This window comes from Denticeps clupeoides, chromosome 3 (genome assembly GCF_900700375.1).
Source record: "Denticeps clupeoides chromosome 3, fDenClu1.1, whole genome shotgun sequence".
Taxonomy (NCBI): Eukaryota; Metazoa; Chordata; class Actinopteri; order Clupeiformes; family Denticipitidae; genus Denticeps; species Denticeps clupeoides.
Genome location: NC_041709.1, coordinates 8,685,621 through 8,712,714, shown reverse-complemented (window position 1 = coordinate 8,712,714; position 27,094 = coordinate 8,685,621). Strand labels below are relative to the sequence as shown.

Here is a 27,094-nt window from a genome sequence, read left to right as displayed (position 1 = left end):
TATTCCAGAGCCTTATCTCTGGCCTAGAATGGACCTGAATATTAATTCACTTGCTGCTAATGAGTAGGTTGTTTTAATTTGAAAGTGACCTTGATTTGACGTCAATACCCTGCTGATTTAAGACGCAAAAAAAATAACTTCTGCAGTCATTATTTAATCACTCCAAGACCCCAACATTTATTGTTTACCATATGCTAACATGAAAAAATGAGTGGTTGTAACAGAATGATAGAATTGGATTAGTTGAGCTTTGATAGATTACCTGAAGAATGCTGGAAACATAGTTAAGCAATGGTTGTTGGGTGTGATGGATCCACAGGTGAAGGGTTGGCTTGTGGAAAATGGCAGATGGATTGTCAGGTCAGGGCTGACATCAGCTGGCTAACAAGAGGCTCTCTGGATGGAAGGGGTTCTCCTCCTGTGCCCCAGAGTTCACCAGCAGCTGAGCCCCTCAGAGAGTTCTTTTTCTGCCCTTCCGCGGAGACGAGCGACCGTTAAAAATATCTCCACGATGTCTCACAGCAGACAATGGAGGTAATGCAGAGTGACAGCCACAAAAGATCCAAGGATGGATTTTCTCAGGCCTCCCCCCCTCGAAAATGTGAGGTGAAAAGGAGAGGGATGTCTTCCTTTGCTTCCTCTTCGTCTTCGTCTTCACTATTCTTGGGATGGCCAATAATTTTGGCACCTCTGGCGGAAGGAGTCTGTCACAACGGCAGCAGTCGTGCACAGATAGACCCCACTGCATTCTCTCCAGGCACATTTGTTGCCAGTGTCTGCAACTGGATGTCACTGGGATTAGAGCAGATACTCTGCACTGTGTCAGTGCATGTTAGAAGTCTCCAGACATCTCCAGACTGTTTTGGTGGTAGAAGAGACGTTGTAAACTGTGACAGTCATTAATGCCAGAGGACTCTGTGACAGCAAATTGATTTCTTTTCCTCTATATCTATAAATTTACAAGGAAACATGAATAAACATGGCCTCTGTTATGTGAGATTCTACAAGAATGCCTGCCAAGCCTTGTGATGGTTTGATTGGCTTTTGATTGATAGAATAAGATGTTTAGTACTCTTAGTCCCCAACATAAGGTTATATAGGTTCTCATCATAGGCCTACAGCATTTTTTTTTTTGCAGTTGACTCTTTATTTGATTTGAATGAGTAAATTAACAAATAGTGAGGCTGCCATCTAGAGGTACACTGATGCCAGAGCAGAGTCAAATTGTGGAAGACTAGTAGCTGTTGGTTTGGTTACTCATAAATGTACACTACAAATCAAAATAGTGAACAAAGCAGTCATGAAGGTAAAAAGAGGTGACATAGCATACCATATTTATTTATAAAGCACTTTAAAACAACAAAGGAGCTGACCAGAGTGCTGCAGATTATAATTGCCAGGAACAGGACAGACATGGACAAAATGTTCAGTAAAAATAAAAAATAATAAATTGAATTAAAAAAGAGAAAATATTTAAGACAACATGGTAAAAGAAAACACTGCATAAGGACCACCTCACAATGGGTAAAAGTGAGTCTTTTACCCCTGTCTGACACTGATTGGTAGGTCATTCCGTAAACGTGGGGCGGCTACTGCAAAGGCCCTGTCGCCTCTGAGCTTGTAACGAAACCTAGGAACAGTCAATAGTCTCTGTGCTGAAGACCTGAGAGAATGGTGTGGAGTGAAAGTGAAGTGATTGTCATTGTGATACACAGCAAGCACAGTACACATGGTGCATACAACGAAATGTGTCCTCTGCTTTTAACCCATCGCCTGTCAAGGACATGTGTGGGGGGACTATGTCTGACAAATAGGCTGGAGACTAGCCATTCGGTGATTTAAAAAACACTACAAAACAGCATGCATTCCGTCTTACTGTTATTTAGGTCCAGGAAATTTAAGGCCATCTACCTCTTGACATTAATCAGACAGTCAAGAAGAGGTTGGATAGAGCATCCCTCATTAGACTTAAGAGGAAAGTAGACTTGAGGATCATCTGCATAGAAGTGAAAATAAACATTGTGTTTTTGAAAAATAATAAGTATAACAAAAATAAAAGATGACCCAGAATGTAGCCCTGTGGCACCCCCACAGAAGTGCTGCTGAATATATATATATATATATATTCTCCAGCCTTGAAGCAAGAATATCATGATAAATTTTATCAAAAGCTGCAGTTAAATCGAAAAGCACAAGTAACACAGAGTCCCCCAAATCATTTGCTAAGAGAATGTCATTAAAGACTCTTTACAGAGCTGATTCTGAACTTCCAGGATTGCTTTTCAAAAATGACTGTACCTGAACATGAACAATCTTTTCAAGATTTGATATAAAATGTAACTTCAAAATAGGTCTACAGCTTGATAAGACAGTGGAGTCAAGACTCTTTTTTAACAGGGGTTGAACAACAGCATGCTTGAAACTTTTGGGGACCACACCTGAGACTAGACTACTGTTAATGATGGAAAGGATAAAATGCCTGTCCAAGTTGGGAATGATTCTTTTAAAAGCCAAAGTGGGCTTCATATCAGCAATAAGTTTCTCTACATATGAGAGAGAGACCGGCTCGAATTATCCAACACCACAATATTCGGTGCAATTGATGGGTGGATAAGAGGTGGCATGATCTGGGCCCAACTGTGTTCCACTATCTCCATATAAAATGCATAAATCTTTTGAAGCCTGAGAATTAAGAATGGAATTTAGCATGTAAAAAAGTTGCCATTTGTATTCATGAAAATATTTTATAAGCTAAAAGACTTCAGTCTGTTTAGAGGTCTTGTGTGTTCTTCCAGGGCTTCTACCAGGGTGGTAGTAGCCTAGTCATTATCACACTAGCCTTGGAACAGAAGACCCAGGTTCAAACCCCACTTATTACCATTGTGTCCATGAGCAAGACACTTGTAGATGTTATGATAACATGTAGATGTTATGATGATTATGAATGCTGTGACTCAGTACCAACATGTCAAGTGTATATGTTGAAAATTCTGGGATAGATGAAAACATAATTTTGTTCTTACGGAAATTAATCATAACATTTACAGCATTTATCAGGTGCCCTTATCCAATGGAAATAAGTGGGGTTTGAGACGCTGTGGTCATCTGGTTCGAGTGTGTTATCCACTAGGCTACTACCTCCTGTAACATCTGGAAGAAATTCAAGCAAGCATTCAAACAAATACTTCTGAAGGAGCATGTGTTACTTCTATAGCTATATATCATTCTCTCATTCAAATGTAATAAATGTGGGTTTATAATGTAATGTTGGTGGAATTCCATCATGTTCCCAGCATGCATTGGGTGCCAATTGTGCTGTGAAAGATGTTGTGGTCATGTCATAATGTGTGTTCGGTTCACCACTAAGTCAAATATTAGTACTGCTCGTGTCATGTAGAGTTTGCCGGTTAAAATCTTCCTGACTTTATCCATACCATCCAGATACCCCTAATCACATGGGGATTTTAGTAGTTTAAACAAATCATTTGCTTATATTAAATGAAGACTTACCTGGGCAGTGGTTGGCCTAACAGGTAAGGAAGCGGCCCCCTTAATCAGAAGGTTGCCAGTTCGAATCCCGAGGCGCCAAGGTGCCACTGAGGTGCCACTGAGCAAAGTACCGTCCCCTCACAGTGCTCCCTGGGCGCCTGTCATGGCAGCCCACTTTTCACCAAGGGTGATGGTTAAAAGCAGAGGACACATTTCATTTTGTCACCGTGTGCTGTGCTGCAGTGTATCACAATGACAATCACTTTACTTTCATTTCTTAACATTTGAAATATGTACCATTTAAAAAAATGTATGATCTATACTGAACCTTTACAAGCAAATGTGTATATAAAATTTTTTTACAAGGGTTTTACCTGCAGTGGTGGCCTAGCGGGTATGGAAGCGGACCTGTGATTGGAAGGTTGCTGGTTCAAATCCCGAGTCACCATGAGGGGCCACTGAGCAAAGCACCGTCCCCACACATTCCTCCGTTCATGGCTGCTCGCTGCTCACTAAGGGTAATGACATAAAGGCAGAGGATACATTTCGTTGTGTGCACCATGTGCTGTGCTTCACAATGACAATCACTTCACTGTCACATTTCAAAATGTTTTGCACAGTGAAACTGTGCATGTTTCTATTGTGCAACAATAGATGGCGCTCTTTTCTAAAGTATTCAATTCCCTAAAGCCTTGGTCCTTAAATTCCTTCCATGTCCCGAATCCCTAAATCTGTGTGATATATGGCATCGTGCCCTGACAGGAGTTCATACAGCTCAATTTGAACTTCCTGGCCCTACATTCTTTCTACACAGCCACTTTCACAGTATTCATGTGATATGTTTTTGTATATTCTTTTAGTAAGACTTATATTTGAGCTTTAAATTAATTTGTTTTCACACTATATATTTATTTTGGGGCTTATACTTGTTGGATTGCCTTTTGTTCTTTTATTTTAGCATAAGGTTATTTACTAGAATGCTATGACTCTCCCATAAAATCAGGTAGAGGGATTGGAAAAGGCTTGAGGAGCCCTGCCCTAAAGTCTACCCATTGGTGTTAAAATGTGATAGCACTGAGGTGCCAAATCTCACAACCATGTGATATTCTTGAGCATGACTTTCCTTTCCTCATTTGCATTTACGGCATTTATCAGGTGCCTTATCCAAAGCAACTTACAGTCAGTAGTTAAAAGGACAGTCCCACTGGAGACACTCAGGGTTAAGAGGTCAGGGTCACAATGAAAGTGAAGTGAAAGTGAAGTGATTGTCATTGTGATACACTGCAGCACAGCACACGGTGGCACAACAGAATGTGTCCACTGCTTTTAACTCACCACCCTTGATGAGCAGTGGGCAGCCATGACAGGCACCCAGTGTAGTAGTGTGTGGGGACGGTACTTTGCTCATGGTAGTAAGTGGTGGTTTGAACCTGTGACCCCACTTGGCTACCACCACTTTATTTCAGCAATGTTAAATCTGGATTCAACCAACTGGCTGAGTGGTGAGTCCATAAACCCTCTAGCCAGTTGCCATACTGAAATACAGTATAATCCTGATCTTTCTCATCCAGAAATGTCAACAGCCAACATAAATCTATTGCAGGAATGTCCGTGAGAAAGTAATGTAAATGCATTTAATTATTTTATAATTTATAATTGTTAATTGGGGGCTTTAGTGCCTGTCCCACATTTCCTGTTCTGTTGAGACTGACCCATCCATTCAAATAAACATAAATTTTTCAACCAACCACAACAAACACCATTCAAATAATGCAAGAGGAGGAAATACATAATTCTTCTTATGTGAGACATTATATGTTTCATTCCATTCTCTTATCTCTCTCTTGTATCCCACACACTGAAGGATAACACACAATAAATAGCTTATATTTATTCAATTAAAATGAACAGACCAGAAATCAGGCAATCATATGCTGAGTCCTCCTGTCCCATTTATTATGTTTATAAACGGCACACAGTCAAAAAAGAAATGATAGAAAAAAAATACAACAATTATTTGAAGACATATTCATATGAGGCTTCTTCATTTTTTATGTCAGCATAACAGGAACAGTTGACACAATAATCTTAAAAAATATTGTTTTCTACTATTTGAACTATATAATTCTCCTTCATAGAATTCCAAATATCAAATAGTCAAGCAGATTAATAATCCTCATCAATGTATGATAAAATAGAAAAAATAGAATTACATGCATTTAGTTCTTTCTTTTTCTGTACATACTGTTTATCAAGCAGGAGTGCTCTGAGTGCCCAACAGTTTTTGTGCTATGGTGTGAATCTTTAGCATCCAAATAAAAATCTGTGGAATAACTTTTAGATTGGTTTGATTTAACACCAGTGGGTGCTGTTTGAGAATAAAAAAAGACAAACCAAACACCATAAAATTACACAAAAAAAAAATCAATGCTAAAAACCAAGAGCTCCTAGTAAAAGGCCACTTAAAAATGCATCACATTTGAATCACTATATGTGGTCCACAATGTCCACTGAATCCATTTGAAAATGAAGTTGTCAATGTGTTTAAAGGTTTAACTTGTTTTAATCCAACCACAACTTTAAGTTTCTGAAATAATTATCATCAGTTTAAGTTTTCATCAAATATTACTTGAATAAAAAAAAAAAAGGTACACATTCAACACACACATCTAACTTAGACAAACGTATGACAGCTAGTCGAACAAATAATTCTATGGACAAAGGTACAGCAGCCGTGGATCAAACATCTTAGCTCATATTTAGTGTAGTAATCTAAACTCTGAGATACACACTATTTTTTAAAGACTCCAGGAGTACTATACAATGAACATCAGATGTTTCAATCACAGTGTTTCAAATTGAACAGTACAGGCCAACACCTAATGTGTAGAGCATATGACTGGTACCACACAAGCTTAGATGAGTTTCCCTTCAAGTTCATTATTGCTCAAGTAAATCTACCAAGCACACAATAAAGCACCAATATTTCAATTTCAGGTGAAACCCATAGGATGAATCACTAGCTTAAACAAAATTTAGTCTTCAAACTCCACTCCACTACAGTCTCAGGATTTTAAAGATTATATAAATTCATATCCCTCAATCTAATAAAAGCTATCACTTACCTTTAACAAGAAACATCTTAGCTCCCGATTTGCCATCTGTAAGATGAATTTTATTTTTTGCCATTTTTGCCATTCTCTTTTTTGACTATTAATTTGCTTTATGTCTTTGTCAGGATGTTGTTATATGTCTCTTTATATTATATTCTGCAGCTTATACGGCATCAATAAACATATATATGTATCTTGCCATGCAGGTATATGAATATAAATTTAAGTATGTGTTTATTTTTTCACCAAAGAAAGCTATCTTTAACAAGAAATGGGTGGCTACAAGCTACTTTTGCATAGGAAAATATTTGTATGGGAAAGAAAATTGAAAACAGTACTTTACTGAATGGTGTTATGACTAACAATTGATATTTTTAATAAACAGACTGGCTCATTGGCTTTAAGTAAAAAAATCATTTAAGTGCATTAATTCAATGTCAGAAATTGTACTGGCCAGAATGAGCTGTAAAATGCAGTCTCCACCTTAAACTTCACTAAGGCTATTCACCCTACCAAATGTAGTAAATGTCTATAAATGATAAAAAAGATTGTATGGTATTTTTTGTGATTTTAGATCAAATAAATGTTAATAATACTGATTACACAGACAGGAATATATATCTTTTCAATAATAAAATATGTTTCTACAAACATATATAAATAAGCCTGTAGATATGTATGTGTATAATATATAAAGGTGCACTTGTTTAAATAATATCATCAAGAAGATGGGGATTCCCTACCCAGTCCAGGGTTCTGGGTTCTGAGGCAGCCATGATCATGCACATAAACTGTTTTCCTGTCCTCTTGTCGATGGGGTAGATGGTAGTGGGTGTAAACCTCTGATTATTCTCTACAAATTCACAGAGCTGCTGATATACTTGTGGGTATTCATGGCGCAGAAACACCCCTCTGATCCTCAGCTCCCTCTGGATATTGATGAAGCAGATCTCCCTTGCCTTTCTTCCTTCCTCTCCTTCTTTGTCAATTTCGGCCGTCCCAGGAGGTGGCGTGAGGATCAGGGTCTCCATGTCATGCTCTTTCCTGTTAACCTTCCTATCTGGGCTATAAGATGCCAGAGCTACCTTGGCATACTTCCTGACGGTTGGGGTCTGGATCCGTGGCGATGGTCCGTCAGGCATTTGTTCACCAACAGCAATGGATACATTCAAAAGAAAACATTCATTGGGGTCATACTCCTTACCAGCTTCTTGTAGCTCTTTACAGTATTCTCCCAAGTTATCCTTGAAGCTATCTAGCTCACGGAGGGAGAGATATGTTGGGGACATGAGAAGGCTTTCCAAACCATAATGAAGAAAATTACTAGAGGATCCAGGGTTGGGGAAACCTAAAAACAGGACCCCTCTCCCTCGAGACAGGTAGCCCACTTTAGCTATGCGGGAAAAAGCTTTATGGACCTCGGCTGTCTCTCGGCAGTGCTTTATAATGTGCCGACAAATACTTCCAATGCGCCCGTAGAGGCAGCTCTCCTTATGAATATCCCAGTCTACTCGGCGGCAGTTACGGGAACAATAGTAGGTGTAGCAGCTATGACAGGATTTGAAGTATAGACAAGCGTTGAACAGTGTCTCAGTCCTGCGACACTTGCTGTTTGAGCACATCATGGTGTCATCTTCATCTGGGCTCTGCTCCGGGGAGCATTCACCTGCACTCCTCAGTCCATCACAGCTTCCATCTGCATCTTTACCGGTGTCTGGGTAGTTCATTTTTATGGAGGTTGGCTGTTTGTCTAGTGGACCACTACACTCCGATCCTGCCTTTGAATCTTTATGTGACAGTGATGCAGCCTCCTCATCATCAATTAGCTTCTTAAGCTGGTCCAGCAGGTCTTCACTTGGCTTCATGCTGACTGGAGGTTTGTAATCAATCACTAGATCAGCTAAAAGCTCATCAAGTTGCTCTAAACTTTGCTGCAGTGAGACACTTTTGTGTGTCCTTTCTTTGGTAGAATCCACAGAGCAGGACATTGTCTCTTGCTCAGTTGCATCTGGATCTGGAGTGCTTTTGGAATCCAGAACATCCCAACTTGCAGACCGAACCTCTGTTTTGAGATGGCCCGGGTGAATGTCATTGTCCGTAATGGTGATTTCAGGGGTGACATACCACAGCTTTGCTGATGCACTCTTCCCCCCCTCTGTCGGGCTTTTGTCTATCAGAGAATTTTCAGACAAAGACAAGGCTGCATAGCGTCTAGGGGAGCTTGAGAGGTTAACAACCACAGGTTTTGGTCTGTCCTCAGTGGACAATGTCTGTTTGCCCTGAGACAGGAGGGTCTCATAGCTCCGACCTCTCTGTGTTGCTTGAGGCTGCTCCCTTTCTACATGAGTGTTGAGAATATTGTCCCATGACCTTGAGTATGACCTTGGCTCTTGGGCTGTCCTTTCTGGCTCCATGCAGGGGTTGGCATACCAGGTTGTAAGCACTGGCTCTTGTCTAACTCTTGTTGGTGTAACCTGAGCAACATAAGAAGAGGCATATGAGGTGGAATACCCAGAAACGTCTGAGCCATACCAGTCGTCTGGTTGAGGCTGGACCACACGGGCACGCCGACGACCCTCAGTGTAATATGCCCTGGCTGGAATATGATGTTCCAGAGGTGGTGCATAGGAGTTGCCCGTGTAGAAAATTCGAGGAGGGAAAGTCTGAATCTGGTACATCCTCGGGTCCTCTCCATAAAATGTTCTTGTTGCAGGTGGCTGTATGATGTATGGCCCAGGTTCGCTAGCAGTGTAGGTTTTAGCATATGCCTGCACTGGATATTCATTGAAATATGGCTGAGCATGTATGCTTTGTACAATCTGACCTCTCGGGTCTTGTACATACTGGATTTTGGGCGGAATGTTTTGGCTGGGAATGCTGTAATGGTCTTCAGAGTAATAAGCCCCTCCTGATGACCGAGAACGGGCTCCATATCGTCCCATCTCCTCTGCATAAAAGAATTTAGTTGGCACACTTGGGCTGGAATGAGCCCTCCGTTCCCTTCCATGATATGCTCTTGGCTCCCGTGGCGAAGGCATCCTCTGCAGTGAAATCTCCACTGGCTGAATGTAACTGTTTGGCATACTTTGGGAATACTGATAACCATGTCGGTATTCTCCACTGAATGAGTCTGTGGGTGTTGGTGTCCTGGATGCTGAATAATGCCTGGGTACTGTCAGACTCCGCCCTCCTCCACTTGATTGCCTTTGCCATGGTATGTCCACTCTTGGAGTCGGAGTCTTGCGTCCAGACTGCTGCAACACTACATCATCTGGCTTAATGTCCACACGGCACCTGACATGAGGGCTTGTTGCTGGCTTATCAGGTCGGCTTTCGTCCAAACCTTCGGGGGTATACACTGGAGAGTATCGGCTAGTGTCTGTCCTTTGAGGTTGCAGCTTGATCGGGTGTACTTCACTCATGAGTGCTCGCGTTGCTGCAAATGAACACTCTCTACGTGGTGACACTTCTGGCTTCCACTGGGGATTTCGTGGTGATCTCTGAGTATCTCTTCCCCTTCTCCCCACAGGTGGCGAGGCATCAAAAGGTACAGGAGTTAGGTTGGACTGTACCCGTGAAGCACTTTTTGACCTTGTCCTTTTCTTAACCTCTGCCATGGCTATTTCACCTGTCACATCAACAGGCACTGGCTGTGGAGTGGCTCTGTGGTGGTATAGATCAGGAGAGGAAAAGCGGAGTGGTCCGTGTTGATGGCCCAAGGTATTCCAGGCAACATCTGGATGGGCCCCAACGCGATCGGCCCTCCTGTGTGGGTACTCCATGGAAGAAGAGTGATATCTGGGTTTGTCCTGTGACTCAACAAAGTTAAAACTGCGGCAGTGCCTTTTTTTGTTCTTGTCCCGTTTGTCCTCCACTGTGCTGAAAGATGGGGAATCACATTTTTCAGAGGGATGTGAGGTCTCGGAGCGTGATGAAAGGGATTTCACTTTAACGTCTCGATACACAGTTGACACCAGTATGTCAGGTGGGTCTGTGCGTGTCATCTTAATGGAGCTGCTGTAGTTTCCTCCATTAAATCATTTTATGGATAGCCATACCCTGGCAGAAAAAGAGAGAAATGGTTCTTAAGCTTTTATTACTGGACAGATATTTTTCAAATAATAATATAAAAATGTATTGCACATACATGACACTTAAGACAAGTAGAGTGTGATAAAACATAGCTTGCAATAAAAAATTAAGAAAATGCAGAGCAATGTCAAAGTTCAATTATAGTGATATATACAGCAACATACTATGGTTACTATTGGATACAGTTACCAGAGCAACAGAGCAGTAATTGCCTGCAAAGACTGAAATTCCAAGGAATCAAAATGAAGAAGGTCTATTTTTAATTCCCTATAAGCATTTACTTCACTATATTTCCCCAAAAAGCACAAAAATAAACATGAACACCTAATCTACATTTTAGCAACTATCCACAAATCAATGGTATGTTTGTTAATAATTTTCTAAAGACTTCATAATTCTGCTAAACACAGAACCATCTCATTATTCAGTTATTAGGGTTAAACTGAAATATTTTGTTCCGTCTATAATAATTTGCATATGAAACATTTTCATTAAGTACTGCAAACTAAAGCTTACATCAATATTTTCTACCAGCAGATAGAAAAGGTTGTAGGTTAATACAATGACAAATGACTCTTCAGCGTACAGCGTACAGCACAACATACGGCAACAAACAGTTCGAAGAGCGCGTCCTCTCAGGAGACAGCCGATGCGTGAGCCACTCTTTGCACCTGTGTGTGGCCCCTGGCTACGTAGCAACACCCGCTCATTAGGACCCCCCGGGACACCTCTATATGATGGCAGATCTACACACCCTGTACCCACACCTTGCACAGCCATATTCTTAACAAAGGCAGTGAAAAGAATAACACAACTGACCTGCACCGCCACCACTGTCCAATGATCACATCCGATTATCACTTTACAATTATGGATAAATCAGAAAGAAAATATGTCTAAAGGGAGGTGCACTTTCGCAACGGTACTTAAGTCATATGCAAATGCATATCCGTCAGCTTTTCAAATATCCCTCCCTTCAATGTTTACTCATGGAGTGTCTCAGTTGGCAGCTTTCCATGATCCCTTATGATCATGCCAGGTGGGAACACAATACTCTTCGCCTTCTAAGAGACTAATCCAGGGGGAAAATATATATATGTATGCACATACGTAATGCTGTACGATACTGTAAATCGAGATGTCTGGCAAAATGTCTGTATTTGGCTGTTGGCACTTTCATGACAGTAAGGCAAATGTGCCAAGGTGCTTGTAACAGGATTAGGCCTTGCTGTCCTGAAACAGCTTGGCACAACTGGAATGTATAATAACACACAACTTGCTGAGCCCAAGGCACTTTTGCACATTTTGCATGCTATCCTGTACTTAGAGATCTTACTCTTGTGAATGGCTGTCTGAAGAACAATCCACATGGCCCCTTTAACCTAGAACAGCTGTCCAGATGGATGTGAATAATTTAGGCAGAGCTGCTTCATTAACATGCATCTAAGTCTTAAAGGAGATGTCTGTCTTGGTTCTATAATTCATTCTTAAGCAAAACTATTCCCTGCAATCATTAAATACTTCCTCTCAATCAGTTTAACTAAACAGTTACCTGACCAGGTTTAACAACAGAAAATGGTACAATATTCTGAAGATACACATATCATTTCACATCTATTGAGCATGGAGGGAGATGTGAGTAGTTGTTCAAAATATCCACTCCAGTCCAATCTATATCTATCTGTAAAAAAGGACAGAAACAAAGCAAAGCTTCATTAATACAGGGGACCTGGGAACTTCGGCACTCATCTGTGCTGTGTCACTCACAGAGCAAAATGATTATGATGATGGCCACCGCACTACTGTTGTCCCATTGACTCCCTCCTGTTACTGCTGTCAAAGGACCACCTGCTCCTGGTGATGCAGATCAGTCACTCACACACACCCCAACACCAGTACTCCTGTAAAGAAAGTCTAAGGAACCAAGCTGCACTGCTCACACCATCGACCGACACATAACCTAAATCATTTACACCATCGTGAGTTCTGAGAAGATAACAATATTTCACATTTTTACAATGTTGAGGCTGCTATAAGTGGAGGTATATTATGCATACACACACATCAGGGACATAAATGTCATAAATCCTGGCATGCCAACGAAAACCATTGTCTGATACTGTGAAAGGTTAAGTGAACAGAAAATGTCCTTATGACCAAAAGTTTCCTGTCCTGTTTGGGTCTAAGTTTCATGACCTGATTCTTTTCTATCATTTGCAAGGTTCTTGTTTTGTACAAAGTGTTAAAGTGGGAAAAGAAAAGAACCCAATACATTTAAGTTCCCACATGTATATTTTACCAAGGAGCTTATCAAGCCACACCTTGTTCACAATCATTATTCAGATTCTCTGACTCGTCCGTCTAAGCAATTCCACAGCATCCTGAGAAATAAAATAAAAGCCGAGAGAAAGCAGAATATTGTGAGGTAGCTGTGTCCTCAGTTCAAATATTTGCCAACAAGAACAATGGCAGGCAAGTTGAGGTCTGCTTGTCATACTGCTAGAAATGCAAATACCAATGCAAAAACTAGAGTTCTACTGTGCAATGATACCTGAACAAATATGACAGTCATGAGTAGAGCAGAAAAAGACCTTTCCTGCAGTTTAGTGTGCAAAATTCAGTCCATAAGCACAGGGGTAGATTGTTCATGCTGTTGCAGGCAGTTTTGTGCTACAGATTAGGGCATTAACAGAAAAGCCATTTGATGCATCAACATAAGAAGTTGACTCACTCCACAATGGAAGATGGTCGGACATCTTACTAAATGCCTAAATATGTAGCAGTGTGAGCGACCCCTCCAAGAGGATAATACACCTGATCGAATCTTTTTTTTTTTTGAGGATAGATAGATTTGGGGATGTAAAATGCAAAGTTGATGGCTGGGATTGCGCATGCAAAAATTATGTCACGTTGTTGTTAAGGCCCTAACATATTTACCACACTATATTATCAATATATTCTTCTGAAAAACCAGAAGTATGAATCGCTTATGGCCCAGACATTAAATTTTAAACCACTGAAGCCCTCTTACTACCATTGTGTCCCTGAGCAAGACACTTCTTAAGGTGAAGGAACTGACCCTGTAACTACTGATTGTAAGTCATTTTGTTTAAGGGCGTCTAGTAAATGTAAATGAAAACCAAATTAATTAATGGTTATTGGGACCTGGCATGGAATGGTGACCAGTCAACATTCACTGGATTTATCTGCTCCCCATCGCTCTCTACCATCAGCACCCGACCAGTATGATTGACCCATTTGTGATCTCGTCTTGGTCTACTGTCTTTACTGCCACTCTATTTGGGACCACCAGTCCCTAATCTCTCTAATCCCTTCATGCCACAGGATACCACATGAAATCATCTAATATTGCACTCTGAAGGGAACCGGTGCAGCCAATACACAGAACAAACTCGTTTTGGCTGTAGCTTCTACACTACAGTTCAAGGATTTCAGAAATGATGTAGAGGACAATAGGATTAAGGGACAATAAATATCAGACCATGCAAAACTTGTTATGATTTAAACGCACAATAACCATTGTAAAATATGAAGAATTCAGTCTCAGGTCTGACATACTTTCCCCTTTAGACCATGCAAAATCCTCAAAACTACTATTAAAAACAAAGCATATCTGTAAATTAGCATGAAGTCACACCCCCAGCTCAAATCATATCTGACTACACACTTCAGTGCGTCCTGACAGACATGTACAAAAGACATTTATGAGGCTATTATTAGCAGTATATTTGTATTTTCATTTCTGATCTATTTTCGGACTGTTTATGGGCCACTATTACTCTAACACCTCTGCTTGTAATTATGTTAAAAGGTTGATACAGCACATTTAGAGCACATTCTTCAGGGCATGCAGAGCAGCTTGACCATGTAAAGCCAGAGAAAATGGGCCTGCAGGAAATAATACAGTAGAACAGTAACTTGAACACAGATTGCTGTGCATGATGAGACTGGGGTGCAGAGGTAGCAGGAGGGGAGGGTTCTCCGTCTGCCACCCTGCACTGTGTCGCAGGAGGCTTTCCCTGTCCCTCTCATGGGCCGTGCAGCTGGCCCTCACCCTGATTCATGGGAGCTCCACCCTCAGCACCACTCGCTGATCACCAGGCCCGTTTCTGACGACAGAGAGAGAACCGCACTTTTGTTGCTGCTCTATGACCCACATCATTAAGGCAAAAGAGAATTAATAGCCGAAGGGGGTGCAAAGCTTTCATCCATCTGGGTTTGAAGCCTCTGAGTACTAAATAGGAGGGGGGACAACAGCCCTGTGTTCCATGGCCAGTAATTACATTCTAGGAAAAGCAGCATGGGTCCCCGTGGAGACAACAGCTTTCTGAGCATCAGGATCTTACTACAGGTCTAAGGGATGCGTCTCTGAGTGACGGGCAGTGAGGATGGAGGTATTACAAGGATCAAAATGTAGCATCCATCTATATGGCACAGATGCTACAGACTGTAGAGTCTGCTTAATACCATATTCCTAAACTAAAATACATACAATTCTGTTTTTTACGGACCTGACCATGACATTAAAATGACGGACAGAGGCAATCAGATGCACAGAAATGACAGCACTAGCACAGTGATGGGTGATCTCGGTGCATGACGTAAAGCCCCTCAGCATCCTGCACCACGTGACGCTGGAGAGCCCCCCCCCCCTCTCGTCACGCTCGGTTTGAGGTTAATCTAGTTGTAACATTAGGATGCCCACAGCATCCCCCCCCCCCCCCAATCCCCAGAGCACCGTCACTTGATTATCACGTGATCTGTAGTATTGCGCTTTAAAGGGCAACGAAAAAGCCAAAGTCCTCCGCAACTCTCTCGAATGAAGCACTCGTCGTTCTTCCTGCAGTCCTTCCGCCTCTGGGCTGTTTCCGATCTTTCCAACTCCACGTTTTCACGGAACACGAAGCCCTCCGCGCCGCGCACGCAGCCTCCTGCGCAGCATCCTTCACCGTCGCCGGTCCGTGATGCTGAAAAAGTCGCCCCGAATGTTCGTGCGGTCTCGACTGCACAGATCGCGGCGCAGACGCTTCCTGTCTGGGGGGGAAAAAACGGCACGAAACACGGACGCACATGGCAGGCTGAGGATTAGAGGATGACGCGTGATCTTACCCTTTCATCTGTTCCCCACCACCATTCTTTCAGAGGGACGGAGGGAGAGAGAGAGAGAGAGAGAGAGAGAGAGAGAGATTCAACGACGACGACGCGTTCTGCGAGAAGTGAATTTGTGCGTTTGTGCAAGTAATCCACCTCACTGCTCAATCCCGCCGTCCTCCGCGCACCATAGTTCCGCTGCGGGTTACTACCTACTCTCCCAGCGCCGGGTGCTTCCCAATGCGTCTAATATGCATTTAAAAGGGGCGTGTCGAACGGGAGCGAGAGAGAGAGAGAGGGGGGGGGGGCGATGAAAATCCTCATCTAGGCCCACCACCCCACTACTTTTCAGATTCTCCTAAAAAATATATATATTTATAACACGCCCATTTATCACGGTGGGGATTTAACGGGGACACACTTTTTTTTTTTTTTTTTTTACAAAAGAACAATTTAGAACATGGTTACTTTAAAAAAGTCCCTATTTTAAGAACACATCTTATTTATTTACGTATACACCCTTACCTGCATTAACTGGTGATGCTCATGCCTTCAATATTTCTGGGCTAAATGTATATTCAGTATTCAGTGTATTCTGTATTTTGCCCAACCCTGCTTATAATGAAGATCGGCTGGCATCTTCCAGGGCAAAACCTTGGTGGTTCAAATAAGCCATAGATTTAGGTTTCTGAAATGGGTGTGACTAAAAGATAGAAAAAGCCAAACAACCCAGGTCTGCCAAACGTCTGAGAACCACAGCCTGTAGTAATACTACCTCGCAACCAGGTTTGTGACCATGACCTAGGGGTTAGGTAACTAGCCCTAGGATGGGATTCAGGATAACTATGACTATGAGTAATATTAAAAACATGCAATAGCTTAATAACAGCTTAATCACACAAGAAACATATATTCTACAAATAGTGTTTATATCCTTTTCTCATGACCAATGCCCAATTTAATCGATATTAACTTTCAGGAATGAGCAGCGATCTCTCATTACAATTCATAATATGAACCCTGAACCCTAGTACATCTCATTTGACTAGCTAGTGCTTCTCTCTTCTCTTCTACTACACAGTTAAAATTATCATCATGACCGGGCCATCAAGCTGCTATCTGGGTGCTTGAAATTCCCAGTGGCTCTCAGCAACTCTAAGCCAGCATCAAACTGACAGCACCAGGAGAGACTGTGGACAAGCAGGGAGAGAACATCCTTAAAAAGCCGAGCTTTTGTTTAAAGAGGACAAGCACATCCACTACACAAATAAAGAACGAACTTGTCATGACCATCATCACTATTCAACCTTACATGGTGCCACATGAGGCCTGAGCTTCTGTGCTAATGTTGAATATTGCATATACTGTATATATTATGTTGTTTGCTTGAGAGACACCAATGGCCTGAACCAATTTTTTTGTGGGTGTGCTAACCTGCAATAAACACGATGATTCTGAATATGAGGCACATGAGGAAGTAATGTGGTCAGTAGCACAACTAGTAATACCACAGTACAATTCAATTAATATATATTGCTATAGTTCATGGAAATCATAGATTTCATAGCTGTGTTCATGGCCACAGCTTTTGTTTGACACATATAAACATCGATACACCCAAAATTGTTTTCATGCTCTTTGGTATATTGATCAGTGCATTAAAATGCAGATGCGCAGGTCATCAGTAGGACAGTGCCAGTTACCGTTGTCTGTTGAACATGACCTTGGAGCTGAAGGTCTTTCTAACAATGTCCATCCCTGACTGCACCTCAATGGATATTTAATTCCCCTGGACCACTGCAGTGGGCCTGGGCTCCAAGCTGTGGGAGGATCCTGTGCTGCCTAGATATTGATCTGAATGAGGAGAGAATGAAAAATGTGCTGAATGGCACACACCTGCTTAGCCACCAGTCTCAGAGCAGGGCCCTCATTCGTCTACACCATGTCATGATGCTGACACTGACACACATGCATTTTACAGCTTTGTGCTGGATCAACCAACACAGGCCAACCTGCAGTGCTTCAGTGTATCTGTGAGTCAAGACGTCCATTAATTCATCAGTTTTCCTTCCTTGGACCATTTTTGAAAGATCCTGACCACTGCAGATTGGGAACATCCCACAAGAGCTTTATTTGGGGGAATGTCAAGGCCCAGTTGTCTTGCCATCACAATTGGGTCCTTGTCAGTTTTGCTCCAATCATACACTTGCCAATTTTTCTGCTTGCTTCGCATAATCTTCTAGGACTAAATGTTCACTTGCTGCCGGAAATACCCAACACGCTGCCAGGTGCCATGGTAACCAGATAATCAATTCACTAGTCAGTGGTTGTAATGTTATTGTTGATTGGTATTTTCCCCAATCGTAGTAATGATAATAATGCTGCTAAATTAAAGCTGTAGAATGAACAGGGTTTTCCCCAGTCATGAGTTATCGTGTTTCCAGGATGCAGGGATTGTAGGCTGGTCATGCATAATTAATGAACTTTGGTCTTCAGGTCTGCCTGGCTTCTTATTTCCTGAATGCAGCAGTGGCAGAAGCACCAGACTGCTAAAAATTGCTAAGTCAGCAAATTTAATTAATAATGGCACACATCTTCACCAAATGACTGAAATCATTGGCCCTCGGCTGTCCATCGCAAAACCATGCTTGTGGGGGCTATTTCTCTTTCTGCTTGAATACGAAGAAGGGGGGAAAACAAGCAGCTGCAGGGGCAGCAGTGATCAATACAGATATGACACGTGTGGATGTAAGCATGATGCAGGTGCACAAAGTGCTTCTGAAGGAAAGGCTGAGAATCTTTTGAAAATAATAATTCATGACATCAACCAAGGACATCTTTGAAACTTTTAAAAAGCCCAAACTTATTTATGCTGATTGGAATCCCACAAATATAGCAATATATATTTTTTTCATATATATTTATTTGTACAGCCAAGTACTACATCATGTTGTAACTATATCAAACGTGATTGCAATCACAAGTTGATTGATGTTGATTTTATGATGCATAGTAATTTAGAGAACTTTTCCTTCCTCCAAATCTGCTGTTTGTTGCAGTGGAAATATGGTCAGGACTATGATGTATAGGAGAACCCTTCCATGTTAGCGCACACATTAAATGAAACTATGTACCAAGATGTAATCCAACAGAAATCAGATATAGGAGCTGAGGAGGAACAGCTACAGACTAGTCCCCAACCAGCTCATGCCACCTGACTTCATTGATACACACTTTGCCACAATCCTTATACCAAAAATCGAATTGGGAAAGCATGCACTCTGCTGGCAGTTGCCTTTGTGACTCACTGCTTGTTATGTAAGGGTCCTGAAAGTAGCATCAGAGTCTGATGATCAGAGCAAACACTTTAAATCAGTATGGTAAAACACTGGCCGAATGAAATAAATAAAGAAATCAGAGAAGGGGAAATGTATTTTTGCTGCATAAGATGGGAGATTTTCCAGATGTTTTGAGTCTGGTGTTTCTTCCACATGTTACAACAATGGTCACATAGTTCACATGCACACACCCCTTCTCTCTATCAATATTTTGCTACTGCCATCAGTCCTTTATGCTCCTTCAACCTACCATAGGCTAGGATGCACATAGCTTACTGCCATATGTCCATTCAGACAGGACAATATGAGGCAAAATAAACTCAAAAAAGATATTATTCACGGTTTTAAGCATGGGAACATGCACAACATGACAACATGACAACATGACAACATGCACAGTACAATAATTCAGCAAGAGCCAGTGTAAGCAGAAATGTAAAAATTTAATTAACTATTTAATTGGTCGCGTTCATTTTGTTGGACTGTATTAAGATTATTGTCATGGCTTGAACTGCAATTGTCTCCTTAATTGTCATCACCTGTAGTTGGTTATAAATGTGTGTAAGTAAGTGTTTCTAGTCTGCGTGCCAGTCATGTTTTCATTCTCTGGTATGTCTTCTTCCTGCTCTGTTTCCATGTCTTGCACCGGCCATGACTATTATTCCATGTGAACCTGGAGGAAATACGTTGTGCCACAGAGTTAAGTGCATGGCCCTTTTATTCATCTCATTGTACATGCTCTCTCTTGGAGTGTTAATTCAAATTCCATTTGACTACATCTCAGTTGAGCCAGATTAAATAAAACAATTGTCTAAAGAGTCAGAGCCTGGAGTTACCTGCGAATTCTCATGCTTGATTCAGATAAAGCTGAAATGCTGGTGAATGGTCCTGAATGAGCTAATCATGTATTCGCAGAACAAATATTGGATGTTTTGTCAGTTGTTCCTAGTGCCATGCTGATAATCAGAAGTAATTTACTATTTATATGCCTAAATGACTAATCAGTAATCCAATGGCTGATAATAGCATCTTTGTTTTTCTCGATAGATTTTCAAAGTTATCTCCTTCCTGGTAGTACAGTCACTAATTCAGTGTCACTAATGCAGAGCTGAAGCTGACACTGCAATTAACACTTTATAATGGAAACTACATGCCAGTGGTTGAATATATGGGGTCTGATACAGTCTCGACAGCAAGACTGCACTTGGCAACATGATCATCATGGGATGGATTAGGACAGGAAGGAGCTGGGGCTGACTGAAGCCCTGACAGGGCAGCAGATTTTAATCCCCCTAAACCAAAGGGGAGAGGTGGTGGCCTAGTGGGTAAGGAAACAGCATTGTAATCGGAAGGTTGCTGGTTCGAATCCTGAACAGCCAAGGTGCCACTGAGGTGCCACTGAGCAAAGCACCGTCCCCAAAAAACTGCTGTCCGATCACCTTTCATGGCTGCCCACTGCTCACCAAGGGTGATGGTTAAAAGCAGAGGACACATGTTGTTGTGTCACTTATTTTGCAAGAGGATTTTACAGCTGAAATTGACTAAACCTCCTCAACGCCTACAGAACATGAAAGGTTCTAAATATATAAACATAATGCTTGGGTCAAAATTACATTACAAACAAATAAAAACAGAACCAGATGGCACATTTTTATGATGGCCACTTGAAGTGACATTATTATTGAAGCAGTGGTGCATTGCAGGCTTGCTGCAGCAGAAGACAATTAGATAGCTGAGAAGGGGACATTTTGTCATCTGCTCAAGTTTTGACAGCCACAGCAGAGCAGCAGTGGGAAACTGCAGCCTGAAATCCCCGGACTAATGAAAAGAGGAGGAACAAAATGTGAACATTTGGGAAATAACCACCTTTGTGGCGTCCTTCTGAACTGATCTCAGCTACTCACTATTAATTGTCTGCAATGTGCACTAATTTAAAATTCGGCGCGCGGGTTAGGGGAGTGGTTTGGTTCTTCACCCGTCCACAACGCAAGCAGATACTGAGGGGCTGGAGAACATGTCAGCTGCAGGCAGTTTGTGATGGTCGGCAAGAGTGAAGAAAGTGGATTGCTTGAGACCTACTTAACACACATGGCCAAGTTCAACGGAATAAGGGCAATCCCTTCTTAAATGTCCTGGTCTATTAAAATTCAACACTGTGCAAGATCCTCCCTCTTGTCTTTGCCTTTTTGCTTGAAACTTGAATCGAATTGCTAATGCAAGCTTTCTTCTGGTGTGAGACCTCCTTTTGCATTTCTGGCAACATATCAAATTCTGTTTGTCTGGAATACATGATAAATGAAAGTGAGGTGGAGGACACACAGAACATTGCCAGGAGAAAAGGTGATTATTATAAGGAATCCTTGAAGTTCACAGCCAAACCCCAGGGCCTGTGTGTGTTCAGTCCTGAGGGAGTGTGATGCGCACACAGAAAAAAGTCGTTAGGCCTGTTATTCATGCAAGATTTCAGTGAGGCGGGGTTCTAGAAAAACCATGTGCTGCACTCTGTGGCGGTATCTCATCTTCACCACCCTGGGCAAGGGACAATCTCAAGGAGTGACATATCTGTGGGAGTTTCGTCCTTTCATGCCCTCCATCGTTCTGTGACCCATCTGACACAATCACGTCATTGTCAAATTGTTGAAAATATACTAGATGGCATATCTAGTCTCTCGCTACTGATCACATCCTTTTTATCTTACCTGCATTTAATATGCAGCCTTCCCTTCATTTGCAGACGTGCTCCTTCTCACTGTGGCCTGTTATGAGGCGATTGTGGGAGCGCAGGAGGGGGTGATGGGACAAGGGGGGCTAAGAGGGTCTGTTATAGCCTTGGGTCCGCTGGCTTTAAATAGACCAGGCGATGGGAATGACCAGAGAACGCCAGTGGGCTCAGTGCACGGGGTCTCCCTCCCCCTGCCTCATTATACCGCTGAGAGAAGCAGCACTGGCGAATCTCCATAACCACAGCTAAGTGGGTCCTAATGGCCGGCCTCATATTGAGATGAAACGTGCCGCAGCTAACATCAGATGCAAACTCGCACATCCAGAGAGCACTATGTTTTCACACACACACACACACACACATACACACACCATTGCAATTCAACCATCATCTCAAACAAAAACAAAAGAATGTTTAACAGTGTACTGCCTATGGTGGCAGATGCTGCTGTCTGCTGTACATCAGCCAGTGTGGGGAGGCGACCTAAAGGTCAGGAGAGTTAATGACTCCGCCTGGAATGACATTGCAACTCCGGGCACTGCGGTATGGGAGGTGCAGCATAAACATTTGATGGCAGCCCCTTCTGGGTACTTGTGAAAAGTCAACAGAAACATGCTCACTGTAGGGAAAGCTTGTGCAAAATGTCACAAGGTGGCATTCAGCTGTTCAGGAAGTGACATTCAGGATTTTGGCACATTTCTCTTATTGTCAGTATTATTCTGAACGTCCTCCTCATCAGTCGGGCAGTTGACTAAGTACATTTTGTCCAATATTTTTTGTCCCTTCATTTTTTGAGGATGTGTGAAAATATGACTTTTTAGTTAATATTCACACAAAAATCTTATGAGACCTTAAATGTATTGAAATTTATTTTACACACAACATGCATGCCAGTTAGCTTACACACAACAAAACGTACAATTCTCTTAAAAATTCTAAAATGACAGTGTTAATCCCCAAAAGTAACTGGGTGTTGCGTAGTTTAAACCATTTTTTTTTCTAAATATATTTTCAATTGTTCCAGTAGCAGTTTTTCATACCTCAGCCCCCTCCCCTCCAGTGAAATTCCTGCTCATGCTTCTCTTCAGGACGCATCATGAAAGCATGATTAGCAGCAAGGGAGACAGAAAGCGAAGGAGCACTCGCTCAGCCGCCTGCTTCGCTCGGCTGTGTGAAGATAATTAGCCTGTCTGGCGCGGAATAGTGACGGGAGGGGTGGTGCTGGTGGTGGTGGTGTTGGGGCAGGTTGAACGGCGACGGCTGTGCGCTTACTGGTGATGAAACAGCATATTTGTTTGATTTACCAATCCCAAAAATGAACGGTCTTCGATGGCATTTTGTGCCGTACTGGATCCTTTATAAAGTCACGGACAGATCGTAAAAGGGTAGAAAAACGAGAGACTGGAAGAGCGGAACGATTCTTCTCTTTTTTTTTCCAGAACAGCATGCTGGATTTTACCATCTACTGCACATTTCTCCAAAAAGAACGTTTTTCTAATATCGAGTGACAGCTTGTCCTTATCGCAGTCAAACTGTCAGTATGTGATTGCTTCAGTGGCACGCCAGAACAGATATGCGGTGAGTAATCTGGGGCCATTAAAACAGCTTTACATGAGGAAACAGGGCAGCCACAGAAGGCCATTGTGAGCGTTGAAGCTGTTTTGCCAGCAAGAACCGTCTGGTCCTTCTCTGTGATGTGCAGGAGATGAAGACTGATCTACTCGACGCTGTCTCTATGGCGATGCCTGCCAGTACTTTGTCACTGGAACATGAAGATGGAAAATTCTCAAAATAGCATTTTTCTTGCAGACAATGCAAGAAAAATTTCCATATATTAATACAGGTCCCTATTTTGTCTCCAAAACAGTCCTGATCCATCGAGGCATGGACTCCACTAGACATCTGAATGTATGTGTTTTTCCAACACATCCCACAGATGCTCGATTGGACTGAGATCTGGAGAAAGTCAACACCTCAAACTTGCTGTGTTCTTCAAACCATTCTTCAGACTTTTGGCTGTGTGGACACTGCCGTTAGGGAATTCCATTTTCATCAAGAGGTGTACTTGGTCCGTGACAGTAAGTATGTAATGTCCATATGAAAGCAGGACCCAAGGCTTCCCTGCAGAACAGTGCTCAAAGCCTCATATGGCCTCCATCAGCTCACAGTGCTGATGGTTTCCACCCACAGTGCATCCAATCTTCCACATGAAGGTAATTAATCAGACTGAGGAACCTCATTAATTTTCTCTGTGGTCCAGTTCCAACGCTGACTTGTTGGCGCTTTTCATGGTGGACACGTCAGCATGGGCACACTGACTGAGATCCGCAAAGCAATGTGTGTTCTGACACCTTCTACCAGAACCAGCATGACCATTGTCAGCTATCAGAGCTACGAAGGCTCCTCCGTTGATCTGAACAGCAGAAGTCAGGCTTGTCCACCCATGCTTTGGAGATTCTATGACCTGGCCCTCCAGATATGAGACATTTGTTGTTACACTTGTCATATTTTCTTGCTCATTATCCCACTAAAACTCCAATCAGAACGATACAATTCTAAAATTCAGTGTTGGTGCCTCTTTACACCACATGTAGTCTCGAAGGAGCCTTGAGGCTCATCAGGTTGTGTTATTTTTACCGGGGACCTGACTTGGCTCGCGTTGTCATGGTGCCATAATGACTCATCGCTTGTGTGGCATCAGACTGTGGCTTGCTGCTGGCCGCCCAGCCGACCCAGCCTGTGCCAAAACTGACCATCTGCTCACACCCTGCTCTCTAGCAGGACCCTGCCTGGGCGCTCCCCTGCGATGCTTTCCGACACACACGCACAACAGGTTAACAAGGCCATTTACTAACATCACCATGTTCAAGACCCCGGGCGCCCGTATGCTTAACACCAACCTAGTTCCTCATTAAGCTCATGTAGACGCTTTCAACCTCTGCTCCGCCGAACTAGGCACATGCACGGTACCCGACCGTACCAACGATAGACACGCATGGGGAAAAAAAACACTCCAGACAAGTGTGGCTGTGGTAGCCTGCCTACGAGGTGCCATCTTGTAGGGGCTTGTCAGCGTGTCTCTAATGAACTGGATCTTCAAAGCCTGTGAGGTAGTTAGGAAAGCAGCCCACTCACGGTCCATATGGTATGTTGACTAGACACACAGCGGCGGGTTCAGCATTATCCCCGGGGGAGTTTGCAGTGTGTTTTTAACATCTAGACGATTAACTCCTTTCTTCCAAATCGATTCCTTGTGCCTTTAAAAAAAAAAAAAAGAAAGAGCCTGCTCTTGTCTCCGATTTCTGTCTGAGCAGTAGCAGTGGATGGAGGCAAGAAGAACCTAGCTGATAAACTGTGTGAAAGACCTAAAGGAGATTAAAAGACATGGTGGTATAAACATGGTGACAACCTCATTAAGCAAGTGGGCAGTACATGGCCTACAGAATTATGCTGCGCTGTTTTTTTTCTCTAACTTAATAGGGGGGGGGGGGGGGGGGGGGGTTGACAATACACAGACTCTCAATTACACACACTAAAAAACACTGATCTGGGTTGGAATGATATTAAATCTACTTAAAGCTGGGTGGGAAAAAATATGTATAAAATAATGACAAATCTCGTGTTTATTATTTGGTTGCATTTTGCCTAAAGCCCCTAGTCGTGGTTCTTCTGTAACTGCACAGTTGTCTCTTATGTGGTGCAGTGAGTCACTGTGCACAGCAAAAGTGCTTCTAACTTCAGCTGATGCTGGGTTCTAATGCTGGTGATGTTTTTGCATCAGGCAGAGGTCTTCAGGCCAGGAGCTTCTGCCCTCTGGGGCAAAGTTGCATAACCAGGACGCCTCACGTACTGATTCTGATATTCTGATAGATTTCATTGATATAAAGTGCCTCATATTCTGTGTGCTTTAGAAAACCCCAGGTTGTCTGGCAGCAGGCCGAGTTGTGATCAGCCAGCGTTTGAAGGGGGGGATTAGGCATGCCCTGATCAAGTTCACGGTTATAGATGAAGAGATGAAAGGGGCATTTTACAGCTGTTGTGCTGAAACAAAAGCTCTCGTAACATTCCTAGAAGTTCTCCAACGTCACATATAATTCAAAAATTGTGCTTATTGAAGAGCTCCAAACCAAAAGCAGTCACTCTGGTGTCAGTTTGAATAATTTGAACATTTTGTATCAGAGCTTCATATCAGTTTGGCTGTTCTGTAAATGGTCTGGTGGATGTGGGAAATGTATATCAGAGACATGGAGGTGGCTGCATGAGATTCACCGCCTCGCCTCCTCTCAAAATCATACTGGCTCCCTCAGCTGCCTATCAGTATGTGCCGTTTCCCGGGCAACGGGCTTGCTTAGCCAATCACATTAAACTGAGACCTAAATAACTGAACCTCTGGCTACAGCAGATTCATAAATAAATAAAAAAACATGAAAAACTCACTCACTAAATAGTGCTATGAGAAACGTAAAAAGCAGCCAGAGATTAAACGGGGGCTTCATTAAAACGACACTGAATATATGTTCTTGCAGTGATAAATGAATGGCATGATAATTTTATCATAGAGAATTGACCTTGAAAAATATTTTTCCTCAGAAAACTATAATTAGATATATCAATTTCCGCATGTAAACATTAATCTATTGTATATGTTTCAAGACAGATTTCAGATGGACATTTTAAAATCTATAATATACTGAGATAATACAAACCAATTACATTTTTTTCCTTAACCTGTTGCCTGATATATGTTGATAATATAACCAATAACTCTAACAAATACAAGTTCAGAGAAGAACAGCAAGATCATGTGTTTACAGATGAAGGACTGTTCCAGTCAGTCCTGAAAAGACAAATTAGGCCAAAGATTTCTTCAATTAAATATTTATAGGAATTACGCAAAGCTTGTCAGCCTGTTACTACAGACTGTGTCACGATACAGCCTGCAATATTCATAGATTACGTAAGGAAATAGAAAAAAAAAAAAGAAGAGGGGAAAACCTGTAATGGGTGAAGGCTGACATCATCGAATGATTCCCTGATCACTTGTCCTTGCAGCAAAGTAACACACAGCACTACTGTTAAGGTGCCTAAGTACAGCGCCCCCATGTGTCTGACAGCCGCAACCAGCAGCTCTCGCCCTACTGCAAGGATCCATTCTGGTCTGATGTTCTTTTTGTCATTTGATGCAAATGATTTGTCTTCAGGCAATGAGGTCAGTCATGAACAAGGAA

The 27,094-nt window shown here is 42.3% G+C and overlaps 1 protein-coding gene across 6 annotated transcripts; it reads right to left on the bottom strand.

Annotated features, from left to right (window-relative positions):
- Positions 1-5,428: 5,428 nt before the first annotated feature.
- On the bottom strand, positions 5,429-16,038 carry ajm1 (apical junction component 1 homolog). 6 transcript variants are annotated; one of them, XM_028974569.1, is made up of 3 exons: positions 15,963-16,038; positions 15,825-15,850; positions 5,429-10,661 (listed from the first exon to the last, which is right to left on the bottom strand). In XM_028974569.1, exon 3 carries the CDS (start codon positions 10,604-10,606, stop codon positions 7,310-7,312), a length of 3,297 nt encoding a protein of 1,098 aa, XP_028830402.1. In that variant the 5' UTR covers positions 10,607-10,661; positions 15,825-15,850; positions 15,963-16,038; the 3' UTR covers positions 5,429-7,309. The 6 variants fall into 6 exon arrangements, with proteins under 6 accessions (XP_028830402.1, XP_028830403.1, XP_028830398.1 ...); XM_028974570.1 differs by lacking the exons at positions 15,825-15,850; positions 15,963-16,038 and adding exons at positions 11,300-12,375; positions 12,462-15,330; XM_028974565.1 differs by having other exon boundaries at positions 15,825-16,035.
- Between the last annotated feature and the right edge of the window lie 11,056 nt (positions 16,039-27,094).